The 24,242-nt window shown below is 42.3% G+C and overlaps 2 protein-coding genes across 6 annotated transcripts in view; one reads left to right on the top strand and one right to left on the bottom strand.

Moving 5' to 3' along the window:
* gpr35b (G-protein coupled receptor 35 b) overlaps positions 1-10,679 on the top strand; it is a 33,442-nt gene extending 22,763 nt beyond the window's left edge. For 3 of the 5 annotated variants that reach the window (XM_055014150.1, XM_035956257.2, XM_023288057.3), the window contains one exon: positions 876-2,960. In XM_055014150.1, the coding sequence (XP_054870125.1) occupies positions 891-1,787 (897 nt within the window). In that variant the 5' untranslated portion in view covers positions 876-890 and the 3' untranslated portion in view covers positions 1,788-2,960. Of the gene's footprint in view, positions 1-875; positions 2,961-10,576 lie in introns of those variants that run through there. The other 2 variants (XR_008602914.1, XR_008602915.1) reach the window with 2 other exon arrangements.
* LOC111580339 (semaphorin-6B-like) overlaps positions 3,470-24,242 on the bottom strand; it is a 32,808-nt gene continuing 12,035 nt past the window's right edge. Inside the window, exons 2-17 of the mRNA XM_023288056.3 lie at positions 21,750-21,873; positions 20,704-20,815; positions 18,464-18,524; positions 18,298-18,360; positions 15,558-15,656; positions 15,385-15,475; positions 15,023-15,142; positions 14,335-14,423; positions 14,031-14,248; positions 13,814-13,945; positions 13,391-13,540; positions 13,098-13,274; positions 11,505-11,645; positions 10,638-10,715; positions 8,824-8,885; positions 3,470-7,441 (exon numbers count right to left, since the gene is read on the bottom strand). Of these exons, the coding sequence (XP_023143824.1) occupies positions 6,456-7,441; positions 8,824-8,885; positions 10,638-10,715; positions 11,505-11,645; positions 13,098-13,274; positions 13,391-13,540; positions 13,814-13,945; positions 14,031-14,248; positions 14,335-14,423; positions 15,023-15,142; positions 15,385-15,475; positions 15,558-15,656; positions 18,298-18,360; positions 18,464-18,524; positions 20,704-20,815; positions 21,750-21,870 (2,700 nt within the window). The 5' untranslated portion in view covers positions 21,871-21,873 and the 3' untranslated portion in view covers positions 3,470-6,455. The remainder of the gene's footprint in view (positions 7,442-8,823; positions 8,886-10,637; positions 10,716-11,504; positions 11,646-13,097; positions 13,275-13,390; positions 13,541-13,813; positions 13,946-14,030; positions 14,249-14,334; positions 14,424-15,022; positions 15,143-15,384; positions 15,476-15,557; positions 15,657-18,297; positions 18,361-18,463; positions 18,525-20,703; positions 20,816-21,749; positions 21,874-24,242) is intronic.

Genomic DNA, 24,242 nt, shown 5'->3' with positions numbered 1-24,242 from the left:
GAAAAATCTTTCATAAAGGAGTTGCATGATTTGTAAACAGACAAGTTCTTAGAACAATATTCACATCTTTACAGTCTAGCCAAAGTCTAACTAAGCACAGTCCATTAGGTATCTTCCAAAGTTGGAAGATACTGAAATTGAGTTCTGGGTTTTGGTTCGCTGTGCTACCCCAAGATTTTCAGTGGTCCCATCTGTCCCCCTCTATGAGAACTTTCTGGAGGCACCACTGAGTTCGATGGATTGCTAGCATGGTTTCTGTTCTCTTGTCACTGCATTAACAATGCCAAATTTTTGTGGGTGATCACCTTTATCCTCTGATGAGAGATTTCTACCTTGATGGGAGTGGTCACCTCCAGGAGGACAATTTCCCTGTCCTTCGATTACAAAACCTGAATGAATTGTTTCATAAGCATGGAAATAAGGTGAATCATATGCCACAGCCTTAGCAGTCACCAGATCTCAACCCAGCTGAGCACTCTGGGAGATGTTAGACCGACGTGTGAGACAGCGTTCTCTACCACCAATGTCAAATCACCAAATGAGTGAGAGACTTGTGGCGTCATGTCAAAATGCACTGAAGCTGTTTCTGGTGCTGCATAATGGTCCTCTGACACTTTATTAGCTGGTTCTTCATTGAATTTGTCACCCATCTGCATGTTGTAATGCATCCATTAGCGTTCAAATATTCTTATAAGCCTTGACAAATGTGAACATATCCATTTATAAGTATGATTCTCTAAGATGTATTGACTAAGCAGTAACCGTATTATTTATGATCACAATTAACCCTTAATGTGCTCATGTATTTGGAGCTGCAGCTCATTAAGTACACCTTTCTCTATATTAACAGACTGATTGTATTATATTTGACACAGGACAACTTCTTCAGGATGACGAGCAACATATGCAGCATCACCACTAATGCAAGCTGCAAGAGGGATATCCTTCAGGGTGTGGGTTATAGTTCAGTGTTTCTTCTGGGTTTCGTTGTCAATGCAGCTGCTCTGTGGGCCTTCATTTCCAAACGGAAAGCCTGGACAGAAACCCACGTCTACATATTGAACCTGGCTCTAGCTGACTCCGCTCTCGTCCTCTTCCTACCCTTTAGGATCTATGATGCCTTCTTCTGCATGCCCGTGTGTTTATTTTGTACCTTCCTCATTTACACTCATTTCATCAACATGTATGCCAGCATCTGGACCACGGCGGCCATCAGCGTCCACCGCTATCTGGCTGTAAGGTTCCCGCTGAAGGCCAGATCATGGCGGAAGAAGAAAGAGATGGCTTTTGTTGCGTGTTTGGTCATTTGGGTGCTGCTAATCACAGTGGGAGCCATCTTCTGGAGGGACAACCACCCCATAAATCTCTGGATGTGCTACGAAAGATGCAAAAATATACCACTTCATGCACAGTTTATGGTGCTTCTGGAGGTTCTGGGCTTCCTCCTCCCACTACTGATTGTGATGTTCTGTTCCAGTCGGATCATCTGTATTTTGTCAAGGGAGAAAGACAAGTCGGAGGAAAAGAAACGCAGTGTTGGCCTAGTAACAGCAAACATGATTGTGTTTATAGTTTGCTACACACCGATTCATGTTGCCTTCATAGTCAACTACTTCAATGTTGTACCTTCAAACTGGACGTCTGTATATATACCTCAACACGTGTATTTACTTGTGTCTGAATGGATCGCGTCCACAAACTGCTGTTTTGATTCCGTCAGCTATTATTTCTTATTGAAAAGAGTTTATTCAGTAAGTCAGCGAAGGCCTCAAAATTCCTGTATCTAAAAACAGCATTTGAATTACATTGGCAGGAAAGGTCTCACGTCATGTCTCATTCATATCATATCAGATTTACTGTAACTGCCAGTTTCCACCTGTAAATAGTTCATGTAGACATCCGAGTCATAATTATAACCAAGTTTAATTTTTCTGAATGCTATGATGCATCTGACTAGCTCCTAAAAACTATGGAGTAATAAAACACCCTACTCAGTGTAATCACACTTGGCCATTAATAGTGTGGTATGATATTCATTGAAGAAATTGTTGGTTGATTGATTGAGACAGCTCCATTATCACTTTCCTTCCCACATGAAATGATTTCCACATAATGAAAATGCAACTGAGTTGCGTTATGGGAATTGTAGGAAGCAGATTGATACATTCTAGGCTACCTCAGCTTCATGTTTTTGACAATTTTTGTTCAGTCTGCTGTAAGTTCTTCAACTTCTTGGCACTGCAATACAAAAATGGTGGGGCGCTTCTTTAAGTTAAGAGTATGCTATAGGACAAACAGGCCAGGGCGTTTTTGAACTTTTTTTTTTTTTACTTGATTCTGTTTTATGTATAACAATGTGCACTGATCAGCCACAACATTAAAACCACTGACAGGTGAAGTGAATAAACTGGATCATCTAGTTACAATGCAGGGTTCTGCTTGAAAACCATTGGCCCGGACATGCCTATGGCTGATATTTTGACACGTATCTTCCACCATAACATTACTGCAGACCAAACAGCAATACCAGATGACAGCGGCTTCTTCCAGCAGGACAATGTGCTTCTCCACACTGCATAAACTGTACAGGAACAGCTTGAGGAGCACAACACAGAGATCAAGCACTGACCAGGTCTTCAAACTCTCCAGATCTCAATCCAGAACATCTCTTCCTGGGATACATGTATATAAGGATCTGTTTTGGTGGCACCAGGGAGACCTACACAAAATTAGGCAGGGGGTTTTACTAATGTGGCTAATTTTACTGTATAATGTTTCTATTAAAGTAAATGTTCAGTTGGATAACTGTACACTTATTTTGTATATATGGATGATTTTAGGCATTCTTTACATCTGCTTGGACAATGTCATTACCTTGCTTGTATTAACTCCTCAGCTGCCTCAGTAATGTCTGTGAATATGTGTGTGTTTTGAGAAATAAATATCTACTATCTAACTCACTCAACCTGTTTAACCTTATTACTCTCTGTTCAAAGCCTACAATATCATCAAAATCGATCAGAGCTGTTCTCAACTCCGGTTCAACCTTTCAGTGGTTGAGCTTTGCAGCACACACAGCCGTTGTCCATTTAATGCAAAGGCAGCCATGGGTGCATATGCCTTTCACTCCCTGAGAGTGGAGATTCTGATGAATGCAGGCCAGTGTCCAGCTCCCTCTTGTGGCAAGAAAAGCACATTTAAGCTTGAACAATTTTCCACTTCCTCTCTGCTCTGACTCTGCCTGTTTTTGAAGCTTCAGTCTGCCAGTGCGATGACAAATACGTCTCATTTACAGAAAATAAACTGCAATAATGATATACACATTACTCGAGACGGCGAGGAAGCAATCGAGTTGCATTTGTAAGTGTGTGTTGTGCACACATGAGTGGGCATGTGTGTGTGTGTGTGTGTGATGATATGCATTTATTTCAATGAGTGCATTCAGAGCCACACGCGACAACATTAGCAGTCAATTATATAATGCCATTTAATAGCAGTACTCCAAAGATTGATGGTTATTATATCAGCAGTAGCTTAGCAACTGCAAAAACTCGGCAGGCATCAGTCAAATGAGAAGGCTCAGCTCTGGCTGAGATCAGGCCTGCGACTCTACTCTAATAACAGGAAGGAAACAGCTGAACTCTGCGTTCAGCCAAAGTCACGTAAATACTGTACATACATCTTATTCACAGCATTGTCAATGAAAAATAGCCTCACACTTCAAACACAGTCTCGTCTTAGAAGAGCATCGATGATCCCCCACCCCACCCCCATAACCAAACTGATACACAATACATTCAGGATGATTATTTACACTATTCACAAATGATACAGAACAGCTCCTTTAAAAAGAAACTACAAAAAAACAACACATTATTGTGCTTTTCCTTATTACTGCACAGTATAATGACCGCAAACAAACAAAAAAAAGAATGAGTACATTCATTCACTCCGGATGCTGACCAAGTATTTTCAAGGTCCTCCAGTATGGCAGTTGGTCGGCAATGACAGACAGACAATCACTTTGACTACAGAACAAGACAAAAGGTCCATAATCAGGGCAGATATGACACAAAATGAGTTCCACAGTGTTCCCTCACTGCACTTCAGTCCATTTGAAGGTTTGCTTATGAACTACTTACGAGTCATTATTATTACATGTCTGCTATTCTGGAATAAACACAGTTCAAGTCATGGCATCGGTGGATACATTAACAGTGTAATCGTAAAGGACATGACAGCGCGTCTATATTCATTCTTACATATTTACAGTAGATGGCGTGATGTGTCCAAGCAGTTTATAAACAGACCCTCAAACACTGTTGGCATTCAGCATCAGAAGCATCCGGACAGATGAATAAAATAAAAAAAAATAATCATTTCAACAGTACAAGCCAACATGTAAATGAACAAATTAAACATTCAGCATGTAAGGTCAAAGGCATACAAATTCCAAGTATACTGCAATAAGTGAGTTCTTCAACACCACAGTACATGAGAAAGGCTCACTGCTGACTGAAATGGTCTTCTTCATGGCACTTTAAAACAAGTTTCTCTCCGTTTTTTGCTTCAGTAATCAGGCATCGATAAATCATTCATCACTTGGGTTTTGGCACACCGACGTACAAAGACACTACTTCATGTCTTGGTGGTTTCATTCTTGGAGCAGGCTGATATGAAACTATTATGAAAACAGGTTTTCATACATTAATAATTATAATCACATGATAAATGTTTATTTTATTTGCAAGCGAATGCCTGCCTATATTTTCTTGGAGTTACTATTTGTCTTACATTATCATTTTTATCTAAATTAAAGTTTACTATGTACATATAAACCATATATTGCTGCTCACTACAGCACTAACCAGCATTCATTTGTCGACTGAGGAGTGAAAATCAAGTCACCTATAACAAATTCTCAGCTGTTGTTGATGCAACGTCATAGCATCACATCTTACTTTGCTTTTTGTTTCTGTCTTCTTTATCTCGTCTCTCATTTTTATGGCTTCCATCTCCTCTGTTACACACTCAAACCATGTTGTGTTGATCTAAATGCCGACCATTTCATGGCACCGGACATTTTGATGGGCTGAATATATAGTTCCATTTGCCTGCTGAGAACATTTCGATTACCCCTGTTGGCTCCAAGTTAAGCCAGAGGTTTCATTCATCACCACTGTAACTGTCACTTTGCTCTGTATCACATCTGTGGGACCTTGACCCACTGTGGGCTTAAGGGGAAATTTTTCCCAATAAAAGCTGACCGTGTTCTGTAATGCAAGACTAATGAATGTGTGAAAAAAACCCTAAGGTGACAGCAAAGGACAAGGTGTTCATATATTGCAGTGCATTTACTTTATATTCACTAAAAGACCTCCCTATTCTTTGCTATCCAGCTCTGATTTTTCTGTCAGTCCAGTGTTGTGTGGTGCGATCCCACCCGACGTCCTTGTGGAATTATTGGTCATTAAAGAGTACATGAAGTGGAAGGAGGGAACGAATCGAGCGACGGACAGCTGAGATGCCGTCATTATGGGGAGCATGCAGTTGGCAGGAATAGTGCTGACATTTCAGTCCTGCACTCTGCTCTCCAAAGATGTGAGTTATGGTCCCATATCCCTATGAGACAGGTTAGAGGCATTTGGCACACAAGTCATGCTTCTCGTATACACAGAATACTAAATACCCACCTGTACAAATACATGTATGCAAGTGCTGTACGTGTGCAGCAAGGAGAAAGAGAGAGAAAAGGAAACAGAGAGGAGGCTTTTGCTTCACCACATCCGCTGGATTTCTGTTTAGTCAGGTTTTTGTTTGATGACTCACAAAGAGCTTCAGATACTTTTATGATACTCAGAATTTGCAATTTCACTTCAAGCACCCAGTTGGCAATCAGACCAACAGGTAATATAGTGGGGAACAGATGGCTGGCAGTCTTGTTAATGTGATCCAAGAGGGGAAAAAACACCCCACTGCTGCAGTTGGATTTGACTGGTTCTGCAGCTTCAGTCCACTTGCACAGAGAAGGCAGCCTTTAAGTGCCATGTCCGTCTTTGTCTCTCCATCCTCTGTGCTCCCCATTCTGCTTTCTCTCTGTCTGTCTTTCCCCTACATCCTCTCTCCCCTCTCTTCCTGCTGCCGCTGAGAGCAGGAGAGAGAGGCAACTCTGCAATGCAGACACAGCAACAACCTCAGTCCATCTGACCAATTAGTGAGAGCCGGGATATGAGTGGCAGACCCAGCAGCCACTCATAAGGAGAGACTCATCACAGGGTGAAAGAGGGGTTGCCTGAGAGACTGACAGCAGATCAGAGGGGCTAAATGGCAACGAAATATAGATGTGTGGAAAAGGGAAAGAGAGAGACAGAATGAAGAGAAAGGAGAGATCTATGTAAATAAAACCAAGAGCTCTGCACGTGGACAGAATTCCGTCCCCTTCATTTGCTGCACAGTCACTGGCCTGTCTGAGTCCTGTCACTGCAGTTCTTCTTAATCATCAGCTGGCTGAGATCCACCAGCTCCCCCAACTCCCCTCGCTCCAGGGCCCCTCTCAGCAGAGCCCTGCTCAGCCCGGGGGTATGTTGCTGGGACACATACGCCTGGCTGCTGGGGGCGGGCATGGAGGGTGGCGGCAGGGGGACGGGGACCATGCCGTGGCTGCTCAGGATGTACCCCTCCTGGGCTGGCCATCGCAGAGGCAGCGGCTCGCTGTACTCCATGGGGGCGCTGGGCGCTGAGACCACCCTCCGACGCTCCGGCGAGTCCTGGGGGGTCATGGGGTAGACATATTCGCCCGCAGACTTCCTGAGGGGGGCTTTGGGTGTCCCCTTTGCTGCTTTTTCTTGCTTGCTCAGGCAGACGTAGTGCTGGCGTGGCGTGTCGTTCCCTCGGCTCTCACCGCTATGTCTCCCACCTCCGCCCTGTTGGAAGAGTCTGGTGGTCAGGTAGACGGAGGGGGGCATGCGACAGGGTGATCCCAAACCTACAGAGCCTCCTCCCAGGTAGGTCTGGCTGGTGTCCCACCCTCCAGAGTTGGAGTCGGACAATCGCAGGCCTCTTCGTTTCTGCTGGGGCGTGTGCTCTGGGGTGGGCAGGAAACCGGGGTCGAGCTCTCCTGACTTCACCCATCCGTTGGGCATGACGAACAGGGTCTCCCCGCCCTGGGAGCAGGGGCGCTCCCCACCTCCCTGCCGCGTCACGCTCAGCACGGAGCCTCCCATCCCGCCGCCGTTACTCAGCAGGCCTCTTTCGCGTCGCTGGATGGAGGACTGGGAGCCGTTGCCGTGGCGACGGTTGGCGGGCTTGTGGGCCATGATCCAGCACACGGCGAGCCCGGAGAGCGCCGCCCCGATGGTGAACGCCGAGACTGCAGACGCCACGAGCAGGTTAAGGGAGACCAAGCTCTCAGGTTCAATCAGCAAACTCTGCTGCAGAATTCCTGGAGATTAAGAGACACAATTATGAAGATGACATTTAGTAGAGCAGCAGAGTGGACATCCTCCCTCAATGTCTGTCCACAGGGTGCAGTTTAAAATTATTATTATTATCATTACATATAGTGCTGTTCTACCACTTTTCCCTTCTCTAGACTTAATGTATCACCATAAATCAATAACTAAAATAACACTCATAAGTGCTGATCACCACCTACAGCATTATAAGGACTTTTTTTCGTTGATAATTATGTTTCAGAGGAACTTCTCTCCAGTTTGGCCTTGAGGCTCCACAAGCTCCAGGTTTTGGAGAGGCCTCCACTTGTCATCAGCACAGCTCAGACCACAGCAGCTGAGTCTCTTTTTCTCCCTTCCTCTCCTCACACTTTCCATCCTGCAGCCTGGTCAGAGAGTCTCTCCTCGCAGCATACCATTACCTCAGTGTTTCCACCCAGCTCTAATCGCTCCCATCTGCAGACACAGCAGCACATGCCTGCCTCTGGCTCGGCCTCTCCTGCGCTTTCACCGCTCGACTTATAGTGTGTCAGGTCTGCAGACTGGCATCTCTGACTTCTGCCGCTATCAGTTTCTAGGAGTGGGATAAAAGCTAGAAGCCGGGGTATGATGATCGCTTAGAAAGTGCCTCGTACCCTCTTTCTGTTGTCTTTTGGAAATTCAGATCCAACTAAATGGATTTCATGACTTTGAAACTGGGCTTCGACAAACGGAACAGTTCAGAAAGAATCCGCTAGAAAGAAAATTACTTTTTTTTTGGTTTCCACTGACTTCAGAGCGATATTCAAAGAGGGCCTCTGTGGTGCTGCTGCAGTGACATCTGAGCCTCTCCACAGAAGTGACAACAAGTGACATTATACTCTGCTATTTCCAGCTTGCTTACCAGCTACTCCATTACTCTGCTTCAGATGTTCAGCTTTGAGAAAACAAAAACCTCACATGCAGGAGGGTGGTGCATTTTCCTATCCTGCAGTGTGGTATTGTCTACATGCAGATGCACCTCTTTCAAATCCTCCCTAATTAAAATGTCTCACACTGGGAGCATTTGGACCTGCAGGAAGTGAAACCAAAATCCCAGCACTGCTCCCACCTGACTCAGCTCTGACAAAGGCACCAAAACACCCAGGTGCTGATATCAAGGTTAAATGGAAGTTGCTGAGAAATCATGTTACACCCCGGATAATTGAAACGTGTTAAATTACAGAAATTGTAGTGAATACTGTCTCACTTGGTAGTGTGAGACTTTTTTTCCAGGACAAAATGTTCAGTGACATGCAGACAGGTGTAATGAAGGATTCTGCCACTAGGCGGCGCCTGCCTTCAGTCCACTGTACGCAGCCAGAAGCATCCATGTCATAGTGCTGCAACCTACCATCACAGTCTCCTAGATGGGAGGTGGTGTTTCCATATTCCACATCTTGTTGAAAAGGGAGCCTGCAGCCACAGAGAGACCACACATCAGCTCATCACAAACTAACATTTTTCTTTGTTTGCAAACGTCACACAGTAGGAAACATACAGTCCCCCTATACCACTATATACAGTTACACTGATGGGAGTGTGTAATCAATAATGAACGAATAAACCACTACAGCCTGCAGTAACAGAAGAAATAAAGTCTTAGCTGACTGTAAATAACTAATCAATGTAAAAATTGACCTTTCATATGAACATGCTCCCTTTTGTGTGGAAAGCACAGGAATGATGATGTATTAATCACCAAAACTGGCATGGCATTTATTGATGTGTCATCCATTGTAATGGGATACACTATTGATCCCATTATTGAGTTTCTCTTGCTGTTTTAAAACCCTCAGGGAGGTCAAAGGTCAGGGTTAGCCATACAGGTGGCAATCAGAACCAGTAGTAGGAGCTGTGATACTGGTTCAAGGTTTGCTTTTAAACACATGTATTAGGATTTGCTGGAGCAATTATCAATATCAACACTGAATACTAGTTATGGGAAAAGACATTTGTCAATAATAATGGTAGCAATTTGTTTAAAAATTAACAGGTAAAGGTCTGCATTCAATGCATAAATCATATCACAAATGGTGAACATGAAACAGCTTAACGGGCTAAAACATAGTACGAAATAAACACCTGTAAAATTAAAATAAAATATTTAGACCCCTAAAACCTCAGCAGGTATTAAAGGCATTTTTTAAACGCCTAAAGTACATAATTTGTCAAAGCCAGAACCTGTGAAAATAGAGAGAATTTGGGGATTTTTAACTTCCAGCTGTCCATGAACTCTCATCTGTGATGTGTGGTTCTGTTTGGAGAATTAACCAAACCTCAGCTTAAAAGTGTGATATTTCCTCAAAATCACTTTATTCTACATTTGCCACTTCAAAAATTATTCAAAAAAGAAACTTTGCACGAACCAGATCGTGTACATACTGAAATACCCCAACAATGAAGCCATTAGTAACTCATGTGAGACAAAGATTCAGGGACTTTTCAGTTGAACTGTAGGCTGTGTTCACATGGAGCAGATAGGACCGGGATATGGAAACACATTTAAAACGGAGGCAGTAAAACATCTGCAATCACAGGAATTTTCTCCCTTTTTATGATTTAAGGCTTAAATTTATTATTGTGGCCAGAAGACTTTTTGATTTCTCTCTGTTTCCATAGCAGTGCAGGACTTACTGTGAAAATTAAACACTCATAAACTGAGTGTCCAACCAATAAACACTTAGAAAGGAAATTACTGTGTTCTCACTGATTTCCTGCACTACCTGAATCTGTTCATTACAACGTCTGAGTTTCAAAATTGCATTATAAAACTTCGGGAGCCTCAAAGAGATTATTAAAAAATAAACATTTTCTACTTCAATAATTCATGTTGTTTGATAGTTATAAATACCGTATGAGCAGGAAGTTCTGTATCCTGCTCAGGGACACTTCAGATAGGTGGATAGTCCATATTAAATGATCAGAGTTAAACAGTTATACTGAGTTAGTGACTATGGAATATTTATGCGTTCAGTGTGCCTGTTTATTCATTTTTCATGCCTTCTTTTATTGTATTTTTTGTAGCCTATGTGTTCTATTGCTTAAGCAACATTCAGGCCTAAAAAGAAAGAAATCTCTGAAAATAACTTGTTCTGACTTTGCAGTTAACACGTCTGGGAGGTGGTGAACAGTTCACAGAGAGGTGCGTATGTTTGATGTCCTCACCGTGTGCCTGGCCTCAGGAAGGAGCAGGTGCTGCCTCTCGTCCAACCACAGTAAGGATCCCTGGAGGCCAGACAGCTCCTGCACACACACATAAAAGGAAACAATACATTAAGAAATGCAAAATACAGTTTTTTTTCCCCCCTCTGAATTAGCATTTTGGTCATTTCTGTGGGAAATCCTCAATGAGAAACAAGTTAGACAATAGAGGAAACAACAACTACAGCTCTAAAATTAGCAGATCCCAGCTACTTTACTGCGTTACAAGCTCAGAAGGAAGCTAGTAAGGTATAGTGGATTACTAAAATACCAAAATATGAAATGTGTCCCCACTGACCTTTACTGGAGATATATTTTAAAATATATGTAGGTACACATATTGTATGTTGACTTGTTCACAGCCTGTAAGTGTGATAGATATCCGCTGTGGTAATCTGGCTCGCAGCACTGTGTTCCACTACAAAACATCTTCCTTATGTGGACGATAATAAACAAATGCCTTCTTGGTATTCATAACGAATCACCATCCTGAAGCCTCTTGCATCAACAAGTTAAACAATTTTTCCCAGGGAAACAAATTCTCTCAAAATAAATATTAGACCAACCAAGTTTGCTGTGATTTGACAAACACACATGCGATCTATCCCCCGCTGACTGAAACAAAAACAGAATAGCAATTTTTATTATTGGGACGACTGCAGCAACAGGGAGCGAGAAAGCAGACACAAAACAAAAGTTGGCCGCTAAGTACAACCTTGGCTAACGGCCAGTGCTACTATTTAAAATGGACCCAATTATCAGCCAAACAAATAATGAGGGAATGGACAATACTCTCAGAGACAAAAACAACTGTGATGGTTTGTCACTCACTTCATGCAGCGCGAGTGAAGGTGGCATCGAGACGTGGGGACTCGGACCAGGCAGGAGGGGAAGGCCAGCAGCAGAGTGTGGCTGCTGCGATCCAGTGACAGAGACAAGAGCTGACGAGCCTGAGGAGAGTCTTCACCACACCTGCAGACAGAGAGAGTGAGGACAGGAGGCAGGAGGTGAGGAGCCGCGAAAGGGAGGTCACTCTAGTCTGTTTGGCCTCACATTTACTCAAGTGACAGGGTCAAAGGCCCAATCTGTCGGTACTTCAAACACAAAGCCCCTCGATACAAATGGTCACAATATCAGGGGATCAGAGTCAGAACTATGTGGAGGAAATAAAGTGTCTCTTGAGTTTGCTGCCAGTAAAATAATCTTTTTATTGTGGGCCAGTCTGTTAATGTAATACTCGGAGCAGCGCAAGACAATATTTACATCTAAATGAAGGTTTTCTGGTGCTACAAAAGGTCAAATCAAGAGTAGTGAATATCTCAATTTTGATCAATCCAGCAAGAAAATATGTCCAATAGAGCTGAAATGTTTAGCTGATTAATCAATAAGCCGGCTGACAGATAATTAATAGTTAATTTAGTTGTTGTTGATTGCTCCTATTTCAATGATTTTTTTCAGTCATTTTCAAGCTGAAATACAAAACCTCCTCTGGTTCCAGCTTTTCAAAAGTGCAGATTTGATTGCTTTGACACCTTTGATCCCCTCCACCAAGTTGCCTAAATGGAGTGTAACAAGTTGACAATTCTATGAGATATCAGACAACAGATTTGCTTATTTTCCTTGTCAAATATGACAAACTATATACATTTGGGCTCTTTGCATTGTTGTTCAAATAAAACAGGCTTTTTAAAGATGCTGTCATCGATCTGCAAAGGTATTTTTCATGTTTTTCTGACAGTTTTTAGACTAAACCAATAATTGGTTAAGCAAGGTAATAATCTGTAAGGTTAATTAATTAATACAACAAGCAAATAGATTCTCACAAAACTCAAAACAAAAGTTCCAGGCAATAAAAATAATGCACCTATACCTTTTTTTAACTTCCGTTTTAGCAGCTAAATCTTACTTTTATTTATTATAATGTGATTGAAATATATTTAAATGCTCACTACCTGCCTGTGGCATTACGTTCTCACAAACAACTGCTGTGCGTTGAGCTGTTTTCAATCAGAATAATCAGATTAGCCAGGTTGGTGGACAGTGAGATTATTAGTTTATTGCATGAGTGATTGATCAACTATGCTTCAATGCTTAGACGGAAGCCCAACAGAATTTAATGTGCTGGTGTCCTTTAATTACCACCGCAGAGGCTGCCGCTGCCACTGCTCAGCACACATTAGATAGTCCCTCTCCAAATATATATGTGATTATACCAGTAATAGATACAGCCAAAGAAATCACTGAAAAGGCTTTTAGTGTGAGCCGCACTTCAAAAATGTAAAAATCTGATATTTAAATAAGTGAAGACAGTTCTCAAGTGGAGTTATCAACTGGAAGCAGGTACAATGGGACTTGATATACTTGGAGCAATATGGCACGAATTATAATGTAGTGGAGATTAAGGACAAAGATCTCTTGACTCACTTCTCCGGATTGAATCCCTCCACCTCCTCCAGAAACACACTGCTGTGAGAGGCTGAATCCCCGTTGGGAATCATGAGGAACTTGAGGATGGTCCCTCGGGTGGAGCCCAGGAACAGAACTGTACGGTTCTTATGTGGTCCGGCCTCTGTGTCCACCACCATAGCTGTCAACTGGTACCTAGATACATGGAGGGGTCGATAAATTAGTTCAATTAAGCACATTTCCTATCATTCTTAGATATATGCTTCCATTTCGCATGGTGTGAAAACTTCTCCATGGGTGTTTCTGTGTACCGTCCCATAGTCTTGACCACCCAGGGTCTGTGTCCCAGCAGTGGAACCGTCTCATCCATCAGTGGGTGGGTCTTCACGAAGTTCAGCACCTCATCTGGCAGCGTGGTAGAGGAGCTAAATCTGGATCCCTGCACTGCACAGCCTCCTGGCCTGCAGGCAGAGAAAGAAGCAGAGACAGAAAGTGCAGAAGAAGAGATACAGAGAGAGATAGAAGTCCAGAGAGACAAAGAAGAGAAGAGAAGCCAGAGGCGTTCATTTTCTTCACCCGCTGGAGACTGTATTAGAAGATTTGCTGAATGGTGGTGAAGCAGCAGTGTGACTGACAGTTGGAGATGATATGAGGGGAGCAATATGTGAGATAGATGCTCAGGACATCAGCACTGCAGCATTCTGCTCAAGTTGTGCTCGCATTCACAACAATACCTCGGTTTCGGCACTGCTTCGTCTGGGACAGGTGTCCAAATAGACTCTGGGGACTTTTGCTCTTTAAACCGGCCTTCAAAGACATGAGCAAGCTGCTGCATGTCAAACACACACACAGCAGAGCCAGGGATGCTGCCGGAGATAAGAGGGGAAAACAGCGGTGAGAAAAAAATAACGCTTGCCTGTATTTGTGTACATGTTTTGTATGTTTTGGTACCTGTTAGGCGGCGTGGAAAAGAGACCGAGGATCACGTCTCGCCCCTGCATGTGGATAATGTTGCTGGTGGCGTGCAGGAGGTTGAAGTAGAAATGCGAGTCTCCAGGGACGGAGCAGTTGAGCCGAGCCTTTAGAAATGTGGTCCACTGTTTCTCGAGGACACGCTGGGAGCCGCCCAGGTCTGCTTTACACACCCGAGCCACACGGGACACCATCACCTAGAACAAGAGAAGGGAAAGCTGTAGCAAAACTAAGGGAGAATGTAAGGAATAGAGGCAGGCAAGAAGCAAAAGAAGGAGAGCACCTTTTCCAGATGATGAAACTCCATGGCCATCTCTCTGAAGAAGAAATAAATATGAGGCCCCCACTCCATGGCGCTCACAAAGTAGGGCTCTGGAAAATAAAATGAGAAAAACACTGTTATGGTGCCGAACTGCCGCATCCTGGGGTCAAAGTAACGCTCCACAGTCCCTGACATGATGCTGTAACAACAGCAACATCAACATGGACCGCTGCCGTCCACCAGCCCGGCTCATTAAATATTCATGTCCTGTTTAATTTATCATCATGGACAAGATGATACACATTATTTATCATTTATTCATCCAGCACTGTTCTGGTGCTGACCTGCCCTGGCTTGTTTTTCTCTCCATGGAAAACAGGCTGGAGGAAGCCTTGTTAAAATCCTGAATCTGTAGAGTCTGACTAACCTCAATACATCACTCTGTTCCAGCGTGTTCCACTTACAATAAATCTAGTAGATGGAGGCCTAATCATGCATTCTTTTGCTGAATACAGCTTATTATTTAGCCACCCCAAATTGTCGTATTCACCTGTGAGCCACTTAAGAAAAGACAGTCATAACGGTTTCATTTTCTTTTAGTAAACTACCAAAGATAATGGTGATGGTTTCTGTTATTTGCTTCCTGATAGTCTATTGAAGGTGTCTGGCTCTGGAGGGTCATTTTTAATGCGTCTGCCTTTAAAAGTACCTCTGAACCATTTGGAGTCGTGCTTGACTGTGCGTAGGGCCGGGCTGTCGCCGAGGCTGCGATAGATCACCGCATCGATGGCTAGGAAGTCTGTCACGGTGCCGGTAAAAAGACTTCCATCTGAAAGAGAGAGGGACGAGATTAAGAAGAAGAAGAAGAAGGAGAAGACACAGATGGAGAGATAGCACAAGGTCAGGAAGATTAAAACCAAACAAGCAATGCAGCGAGAGGTCTGACTATAAATCATTTGTAAAGGTAAACACAAGGGCACAGACGTTTAATGTCTGGAACTGAAAACTGAGTCTGATGTCTGCTACAAAGACGCCAGACTTCATCTTTAGAGCGCAAAGTGAAGTTGCTACCTGCAAATAAAGCCACGTTGGCATGTCGTGGATCATATGGGCAGCGAGCCATCCCACTGACAGGCTCTCCCACCATTTCTAGAGTGTCTCTCTGTAACAGGAACAAATAATATAGATGAACCGACTGGCAGATAAACACAGGATGACCATCTGACAGATAGATGGATACTAACAGTGTAGTTGGCACACAGTGGGTTGAAGGCGTTTGTTCCACATACAAACAGGCCGCTGTGCTGGCTGAGCAAAACCTTGATGAAATTACGACACTCTCCCTGTAGGAAAAAAAAAACAAAGGAAGTGATTACAGAAGAGGGAAAAAAGGGTAGAGGTGGAAAAGACAGTTCTGAAGCTACAGCTACGCTACCAATGAGAACAAGCAGATTGTACTGTGAAGTATGAAGAATGCAGCTTAAAACAGCCCATAAGAGGAACTAACACACTCAACCACACTCCATCTGGAGGAATAATAGGATGGGGACTATAGAGGAGTCTTAAAAGTGATGCTGCTGATTGAAGTTTAAACTTGATCCCTTTGTGCCGGCATTTCACAACATTGTCTGAAGACATAAAGTTAAAAACCAATACATTGTACCCGTGTGAGTAGATGAGTAATACCTTTCCTAAAAATATAGCTCCACATTTGTTCATCAGAAATGAACAAATAAAAGTGATTAGAGGAACAGATTGGAAATGTCTTGACACTCTTGTGTCTGTGCAACAGACATGCAGCTGCAGCCAGCAGCCCACGAGTTTAGCATGAAGACTGAAATCTCTGTCCAAAGGTAATCAGAATCTACCAACAACACCTTTAAGATCACTATTTAACACACCATACCTTATTTAATCTGTACAGCAGTTGCCAGGCAACACGTGAAGACTCCAGAAAGTCACACTCCTATACTTACCATAAAGACATGAAAGAGGGATCAATCTTCTCCTCTAACTGTTGCTAAGAAAGTACGTTGAACAAAAATATAAAGACAGAATGCAAATATTGTAGTCTTCTTTTCTAGCTTAGGGAAAAAGCTTTCAAAATTAATTTATTTTGTTTTGAATAGCAAAGAGTTAAATTTAGCCAATAGGTTTTTGAGACGTTCAGCTGGTTAACCACTGAGTTTACCCACATTCTACTCAGGTGTGGCTTTAAAGCACAATAATCAGATAGTGTGACCAACACACAGACTTTGAGCAGTGACTATATAAGGCTGTATTAAAATGCAGCTTTATTCAAATGACGCGATGCCACAGATGAAAAAAGAAAGCTGTGAACTAGCTGTTGTTGTGCTGGATGTTGGTATGTCAGTTAGGGCTGTAGTCAGACACTAGAATGTCTGCAACTCCACCATTCGTCATCTAAGAAATCACCTAAGACAGCTCTGGATGTCAGATAATGAGATTCTGTCTCCAAAAATATCCTCCAACTTCACCGAGTAGTTCAGGAAGAGCTGAACATTCCACAAGCCAGCATTGATAACCTTACTAATCCTATGCATTGATACAAATGGTGTGATTTCTGCTCCATGACCCCTCTCTCCAACTGTCCATTATCACTTAAAATACATGGCACACTTGGCTGTTTCATGACTTCCATTCTGTTTTAGAGATGCCATGTGTTGGAACAGCAAATACTTTTCCCTCTAAGTTAGAAAGGATGGGTAAAATATTACCTTCTGCGTTTATATTTTTGTTCATAAATGAATTTAATCCCCAAATGTGTACTTTAGTAATATCTGTATTCCATCCAGGTGTGTAATGCAGGTATTGTATATTTTGGCTCTAAGGTATTTCTTACTAGCACTACTAAATGAAATAGAGCATTTGCTAATGCTATTAGTTCCACCTGTTTATACTTTTTATAAAAAAAGGGGGTAAAAAGTCTGCTATTAGAACAGTAACAACAAGTAATAGAACAATGTGATGCTGAACACTCACCTATAGATCTTGTAGGTCTGTATAGTATCCAGACTGCTACTACTATATGCCAGCTGATTTATAGTCACAATTGTTGAATTAATATCCTAAGCATTATAATTGGATCTCCTTATCAGAGTTAGAAGGTTTCCACTAACACGCTGTACTTCACTTGTCTGTCTTGTCCGTCTCTCCACCTTCCCTCAAAGGGCCTGTTTTCCTCACAGTTTTAATTCTTGTTTTTTTTTTTTTCACTCTTACATCATCTCCCCTTTCATCTGTGTTGTTTGAAACAGCACGTCTTCTCCTTTATGTTATCCCCCCACCTCATTCTCGGTACCTGGTGGCTGCCCTGTCCTCCTGATGTGTTTCTTCCTTCGTTTTCCTCCACCTACACACATCACATCCCTACTAGTGCCTCCCTTTCTCAACTGATTTCAATTACTGTTTCCTCCCTGCGGCTGTGTCACCCTCCCTGCTCCGTTTGTTCTATAATGTTTCCCGTTGCGTTTCTGTCTTTTTCCACGAGTTCCGACCACATTTCATTTTGCCCGTGGCACTGCTGTGTTTTTTTTACAGCACAGCTTGTATTTCATCTAGACTACCATTCTATCAAATCTGTATTCTTTTTGCAGATTTGATGTTACACAACATTGTCAACTATCAGTTTATATGCGCTCATGATCTTCCCACTTCCTCGTTTTTGCCACCGGCTACGAATGATATATGTGAAGGAACCTGGCACAAGGCAGGTTCTCATAAAGCTGACTTTCAAGCTTCACGGGCACCAGGTAGCATTTCTCTGAGCCGGCGTGATTAAGTGATGTGCTGATTCTGTATCAACAAGATCAAATTTGTGTAAATACCGTATGCAGGTTTACCCACAGGAAATAAGGTTTGTGTAACAGCTGTTGTGTCCGTCCATGCATGTGATGGTGTAGATAGCGGTGATGCGTGTACGAGCGGATCTCAAAGTCAGCGCGTTGTGAACGAATACTTTACCTCGTGTTTGCCCTTCATCCGACACACTCGAATATCATTCTTATTGGATTCCCATGTCCTTTTCTGAAACAGACAAACCACAGTCCGAGCTCACTGTGTGTTGTATGTTGCATGGATGTGAGCAGTGTCATTTGTTTGGTTTTGTGAGTGACTGACAGAGTCTTACCTTACTGTAGAACATCTCATCACCTGCCATGTTATCCAGCTCCACTCTGTACAAGTCATCTCTGCAAAGCACATAACACGGCAGTTTACTCCCAAAATAATACCAGGATATCAATGTAATGCTAATTTCTCATACATAATATGAATAATGTAAAAGAAAGTGGCATTGCAGCAGCTTATGTTACTACTCTTTTTTAAAAAATTTTAAATACGCATATACACAATCGTTCAAAAGTTTGCCGTCACCCAGGCAGTTTCATGTTTTCCATGAAAACTCACACTTTTATTCATGTGCTAACATAACTGCGCAAGGGTTTTCCAATCATCAATTAGTCTTTCAACACCAGTAGCTAACACGATGTAGCATTAGAACACAGGAGTGATGGTTGAGGGAAATGTTCCTCTGTACCACTATGGAGATATTCCATTAAAAATTTCTAGCTAGAGCAGTCATTTACCACATTAACAATGTCTAGACTGTATTTCGGATTCGTTTAATGTTATCTTCATTGAAAAAATTGCTTTTCTTTCAAAAATAAGGACATTTCTAAGTGACCCCAAACTTTTGAACGGTAGTATACATGTGAATGCATCGTCTGTGTTGCACAAAATAGTGACCTGCTTCATTTATGTCTAATCAAAGTGCTGTTGCTGCTGTTGTTGTTGCCTTAATGGGAGACACTGTAAGTTAGTGGGGTCATTTTTTAAACTGAATCAATATGAAACTCACCCAATTGATTACTTATAGTATGGCCATGAGTTTTTAACATTACAAAGTTCCTGAAATGTCATGTTTAAATAGACGAATTAGGTATTATCTATCAAAATATGTGCAAATTGATAATAAATTTGAACATTAGATACACTTTTTCGCTTTATTTTGTTGACAAATTAGAATCAAAGGTTTTTACTGAGGGGATTGTGGAAATCTCTTTTTTATCAGTTACTATCAACAGCCAGAAAAATCAATTTTCAACATATTTTTAGGGACAAAGTGTTCTATAAATCCAGCTATGAATGATTTATGAACAAAGCATTCTGCAGAAACCTTCAGAATATGGAATGTTTGGTGTAGGTACTGAAATTGAAATTTCTGGCTCAGAGAATGAGAAAAACTCATTCTGGGAAAATGGACTTTAAAGATACAGCAAAATTCCTTACTTTGTTATTAGAAACCACCACCCATGGATGAAAATTTTAACTGTTTGATATCACCATCAAACTTCCTCAGCTGATTCTTTGCAACATGCCGATTATTTTTTATTTCTATTACAAGTTTTCTGAAATGTTGAATGTGCAAAACAGGTATTCTGTCATTAAAAATATGCTACTTCGTCAAGGTCCAGTTCTCAAAAAGTAAAATGCACACGTAAATATGTATTTTGGATCTTGTCTAACTAGTCTAGAAGAAGACATGCTATGGAAGCAAAATACTCTAAAATTTCAATATTTATTGGTGCATGGAATAACACTATTTTGTAATTGTCTTAATGTGCTTATCTGCCTTAAATTCCTGAACAGAATTCTGAATTTTTGAAAAGGTCAGGGTCCAAATTTTTGTTTCACTCTGTTAACATATTAGAGTCAATGGTTTTTTTCTGAGGGGGTTTTGGATATCTCTTTTTAACACACCATAATTCAGAAATTACTGTCAACAGTCAGAAAACCAATTTTCACCATGTTTTCTGGAATTAAATGTTCTATAAGTCAGGCTATGAAAGACAAATAAACCAAGCAGACAAAATAAAATATCCCAATACTGACCAGTGCATTAAAACACTATTTTTGTTCTAATGTTGCTTTAAAAAATGTTACCAAAATGTCATTTTTGTTGGACTGCCACCTGTTTGTGTGGGGTTTTTGTATGTGTTGTGTGACACACATCCACTCTATTGAAATGCCAATCTAAAACCATGCATAGTTAAACTGTGTTTGAATTGTGAAATGATTCAGTCAAACGGGGTGGATTATTATTTATTTGTGGGTCATTTTAACAAAAGGACCAGTTTTGGCAGCTATTTTCCTTCCACTAGCATAATGCAATTCTTATTTTCCATGCACAAGAGAAATGCGAACAAACAGCTTTCACTTGACATTTAACAACAAGACTGAATACATCATCACTGGAACACGCTGAAATGTCCTCTGCAGAGTGACAGCAGATGGAAGCAAATGAAAGCAAAAACATATTAATGCGAACACGTCAGTAACACACAGTTGGTGGCGGTTGCTGTTGGTTACCTGGCTCCTATGTAGAGTGTGCGGTTGACTTGGAGGACCGTCTGGATGTGCAGTTCCTGTCTTTGAGCTGAACGATGAGCTCTGCCCAGGAACACTGGGTACCTCCTCACCACTGACACAAACACACAGACAGACAAACAGACAGGGAGGAATACTTTGTTAAAAAAAAAACAACTAAAAATGAAGTGCCTTGCTTGTGATAGCTGAGGACAGAGTGCGCACTTTTTCCATCTATGTTTACTCAAAGTGCTCCTGCAGGCCATAAAACAGCTCCTCTAACCTTCACTTTAATAGTGTCTTCGCTCATTCTTGATGCTTTTGTTTAGGAAAACAAAGATAATGGGCAGAGACGGATAGTAAAGCAGTTACTGAAACACTTAATGCTTTTTGCAGGTGTTGATGAGAAAAACTGTGTGTAATCACTATTGTTGTTATTTTATTATGCATAAAAAAAGTAATTTCCTCCTTCTACCCCCGACATCTCAGATAAATGATGGCACAGATGAGGTGAAAAGAGAGAAGGTGGCAGGATCAGACTATGAGAAAGTTTTGAAGAGGAGGCCTCCACAGGGAGCCCTCCTCATCAGGAGACAGATTGAGAAAATGTCTCACTGTCCTTGACTGCAGGCGAGGGAGGGAGGACATAGCGATTCATCTCCACCTGTCTCCCCCCCCTCCCTTCCACCACTCAGCCTTCTCTCTTGTCATCTGTATCACCCCATCCAATCCTCAAGATCTATCATCTTTGCTCCCTCTCAGTTTGTTTCTTTGCTCCCTTATATGTTCCTTTCCGTCTCATGCTCATTAATTTACAGCTGCAGAAAGACGGAGTGAAGTTTCTTTATTTATCTGCACGCCTGGGTAGCTCCACAGCAGCTCCACACCAAAGCTCTCACCCCTGACCCCCCGATTTCCACATCTACCGCCGAGCCATTCATCAATGCTGCGCATACGCTCGTGCACGTACGTGCTCTCACAAACCCCCCCACTGCACACACAGACACACACACACACACACAGACACAGGAAGGGGGGAGGACACATACCCTCTATGGGGACGTAGCTGAGTGGACTGGGTTCCTCTGGGAATGAGCCATCAGCCAGTTGAAGCAGCAGGAGAAGAAATGTGAGGGGAGGAGCCATGGTTGCCATGGCAGCAGCACACATGCACTGTTAACAAAGAGAGAAGAAAGAGAAAAAAATTTTTTTCATTGCACACTGTATATGTCTTTGTGTGGGCAACGGGTGATGAGAATACATGGGAGTGTGCGTGTATTGACATTTTGACAGAGTTTCTCAGTGCAGAGTGACCAACAGGTATGTCTGTGTGTGTGTGTGTGTGTGTGTGTGTGTGTGTGTGTGTGTGTGTGTGTGTGTGTGTGTGTGTGTGTGTGTGAGGTCAGAAGTGCAGCAGGGTGACTGCTGCCGCAAACCTGTATCCAGCAGGGAGCTAATGTGCTCCTATTGTCTGCACTGGAGGTAAAATGGGGGCTCTATTGTCAGAAATGTCACTCCATTGTCAAACATTTTGAATCGAAGGGAATTCTCACAGCCATAAAGCACACCAAGAGACAAAACACTCACTGGGTTACACAGTCACTTTGGGTGGTAATGCTCCTCTCACTAACTGCGCGTCTGTAAAGACGCATGAAGGTTTATAACAGGTAATTAGACACAAAAAAAGGAAGAGCTGGTGTGAGAGAGGAGGGGAGTGCCTTGGGTAAGCTGGACAATGTCTCTTTAATAGATAAAAGTCAAGAAAACCCTTGAGGAAGAACAAGGAAGAAACAGACTTTAAAAAGTTAAGAGGCCACAAAAGGGTCACGCTGTGCAAGACAGAGGCACATCTGCAGAATTAGATACAAGTTTAAAGTCAGTGAGCTCAATGTCAGCGGGCCAACAAGTTGATATTAAGGTGTAAAGTTTTCCACCTTGTAAAGGCAGTTTTCCATGTTTACCATCTTAGTTTAGCATGTAGGCGTGCTTGCTGATCAGAACTAATAATAAAGGCACAGCTGTAGCTGATGGGGATGTCAATGGTCCTGCAGGGATTTAATCACAAACCAAAGTATTGGATCACCAAAGCTAAGTTTCAGTGAACAGACTCACTGACATACAGTCACAACATGCCTAAGAACACACAAAAGGGGTCAAACTGTCCAAAGAAAAGCCCTGGTGCTGGCTTTCAGAATCCTGTGCACCTATTAAACCGAGACAGTGGAATAATACTGCTGCACATAAGTTACTGCGAGACATAAATCGTGGCAGCCACACCATCAAACACGTTTGAATGTGGAAGCTTTTCTATCTCTGTGGCTCAGCTGCACAGCTTGTGTGGCGCTACGAAGCATCTTTGATGTGAGCATTTATTTGAAAGGGAAGAGGAGATGTGAGGAGAAGGAAAGGAAAGACAAAATGAGGAGAGCATAAAGGGCGGAGTACTTCGGGGTTTTTGTCTTGGGCTGCCGAGAGAGCTGGTGAAATCTTGGAAATAACGCAAAAGTTTGATGGAACACAAATGAAAAGGTTAGAATCAGAAGAAAAGATGCGGGTAATAGCAACACTGCTCCCATCAACTTCGGCTGAATGCCATACTCCATGTTTCCCCCAACCCCCGCTTATTTCCTTTCATCCTCCATCTCTCCACCACCTCCTCCCTTCATTTTTCTCTCCATGTCCCTCATTTTTTTCTGTTTCGAGATAAAAAAGAAAAAAAAATGTTGTCAGTAGTGAAGTGCCAGGTAGAGAGGTAGATGTGTTTGTTGCTAAGGTGATGACAACTGCTATTTGAAGCACACAGATGCACCTAGATGTAACACACACATACACTCGTATCCATAAGCAGAGTCACCTGCTTTGCCAACACTTCAGACTGGGCCCGAGATTGAGTGACAAGCTGTTTGAAGACATCAGTGAGACGATGCGGGCTGCAGACTATTCTCTGGGGCCACTTCAAATGAAATTCCAGCCCAGAGATTGTAGGTTTGACATCTCTAAGCCTTCTCCTCATCAGCAGCACTGGAGGAGCCCTGAGGGGAGGGATGGGAGGTTTGTTTCATCTGACTCTCCATTGGGAGTCCCTGGACTAGAACTGATTGAGTCGGGTTTAGGGTCAGCCTCATTTCATTATGGCCATTTCATGAGCGGAGATTCAAATTTGCTGCTTAAACCTAAAATGAAATTTTTGCTGTCTGTGGTGTGTAGTTCGTGGGGATGGATGGAAGGAATTAAATGAAGCATGTGTTCCAGTGAGATTAGCTATCATAAGGACAAGCTTTGGCACGTTAGGTCATTGCCACTGTGACGTAGTTTGTGTCGAAAAATTGTACTCCGTCTTCTTGTCATAATTCTGCCAAATCTGAGCACACAATCATGATACACACACACAAAAAGATGCTCCTCGTAACTGCTAAACTTGCCTGAGAATCCTTAAGTTTTAAAGTTTTCTTCAGTGTAAAGTAATTGTACAGGTCAATATATAATTGTGGGATTGTTTTTAACATAGTTTACAGGTATCATAGTTGACATTTTTGCTGTTT

Source organism: Amphiprion ocellaris, chromosome 10 (genome assembly GCF_022539595.1).
Source record: "Amphiprion ocellaris isolate individual 3 ecotype Okinawa chromosome 10, ASM2253959v1, whole genome shotgun sequence".
Taxonomy (NCBI): Eukaryota; Metazoa; Chordata; class Actinopteri; family Pomacentridae; genus Amphiprion; species Amphiprion ocellaris.
Note: the sequence above shows the minus strand (reverse complement) of the source record. Positions and strands in the feature narration are given on the sequence as shown.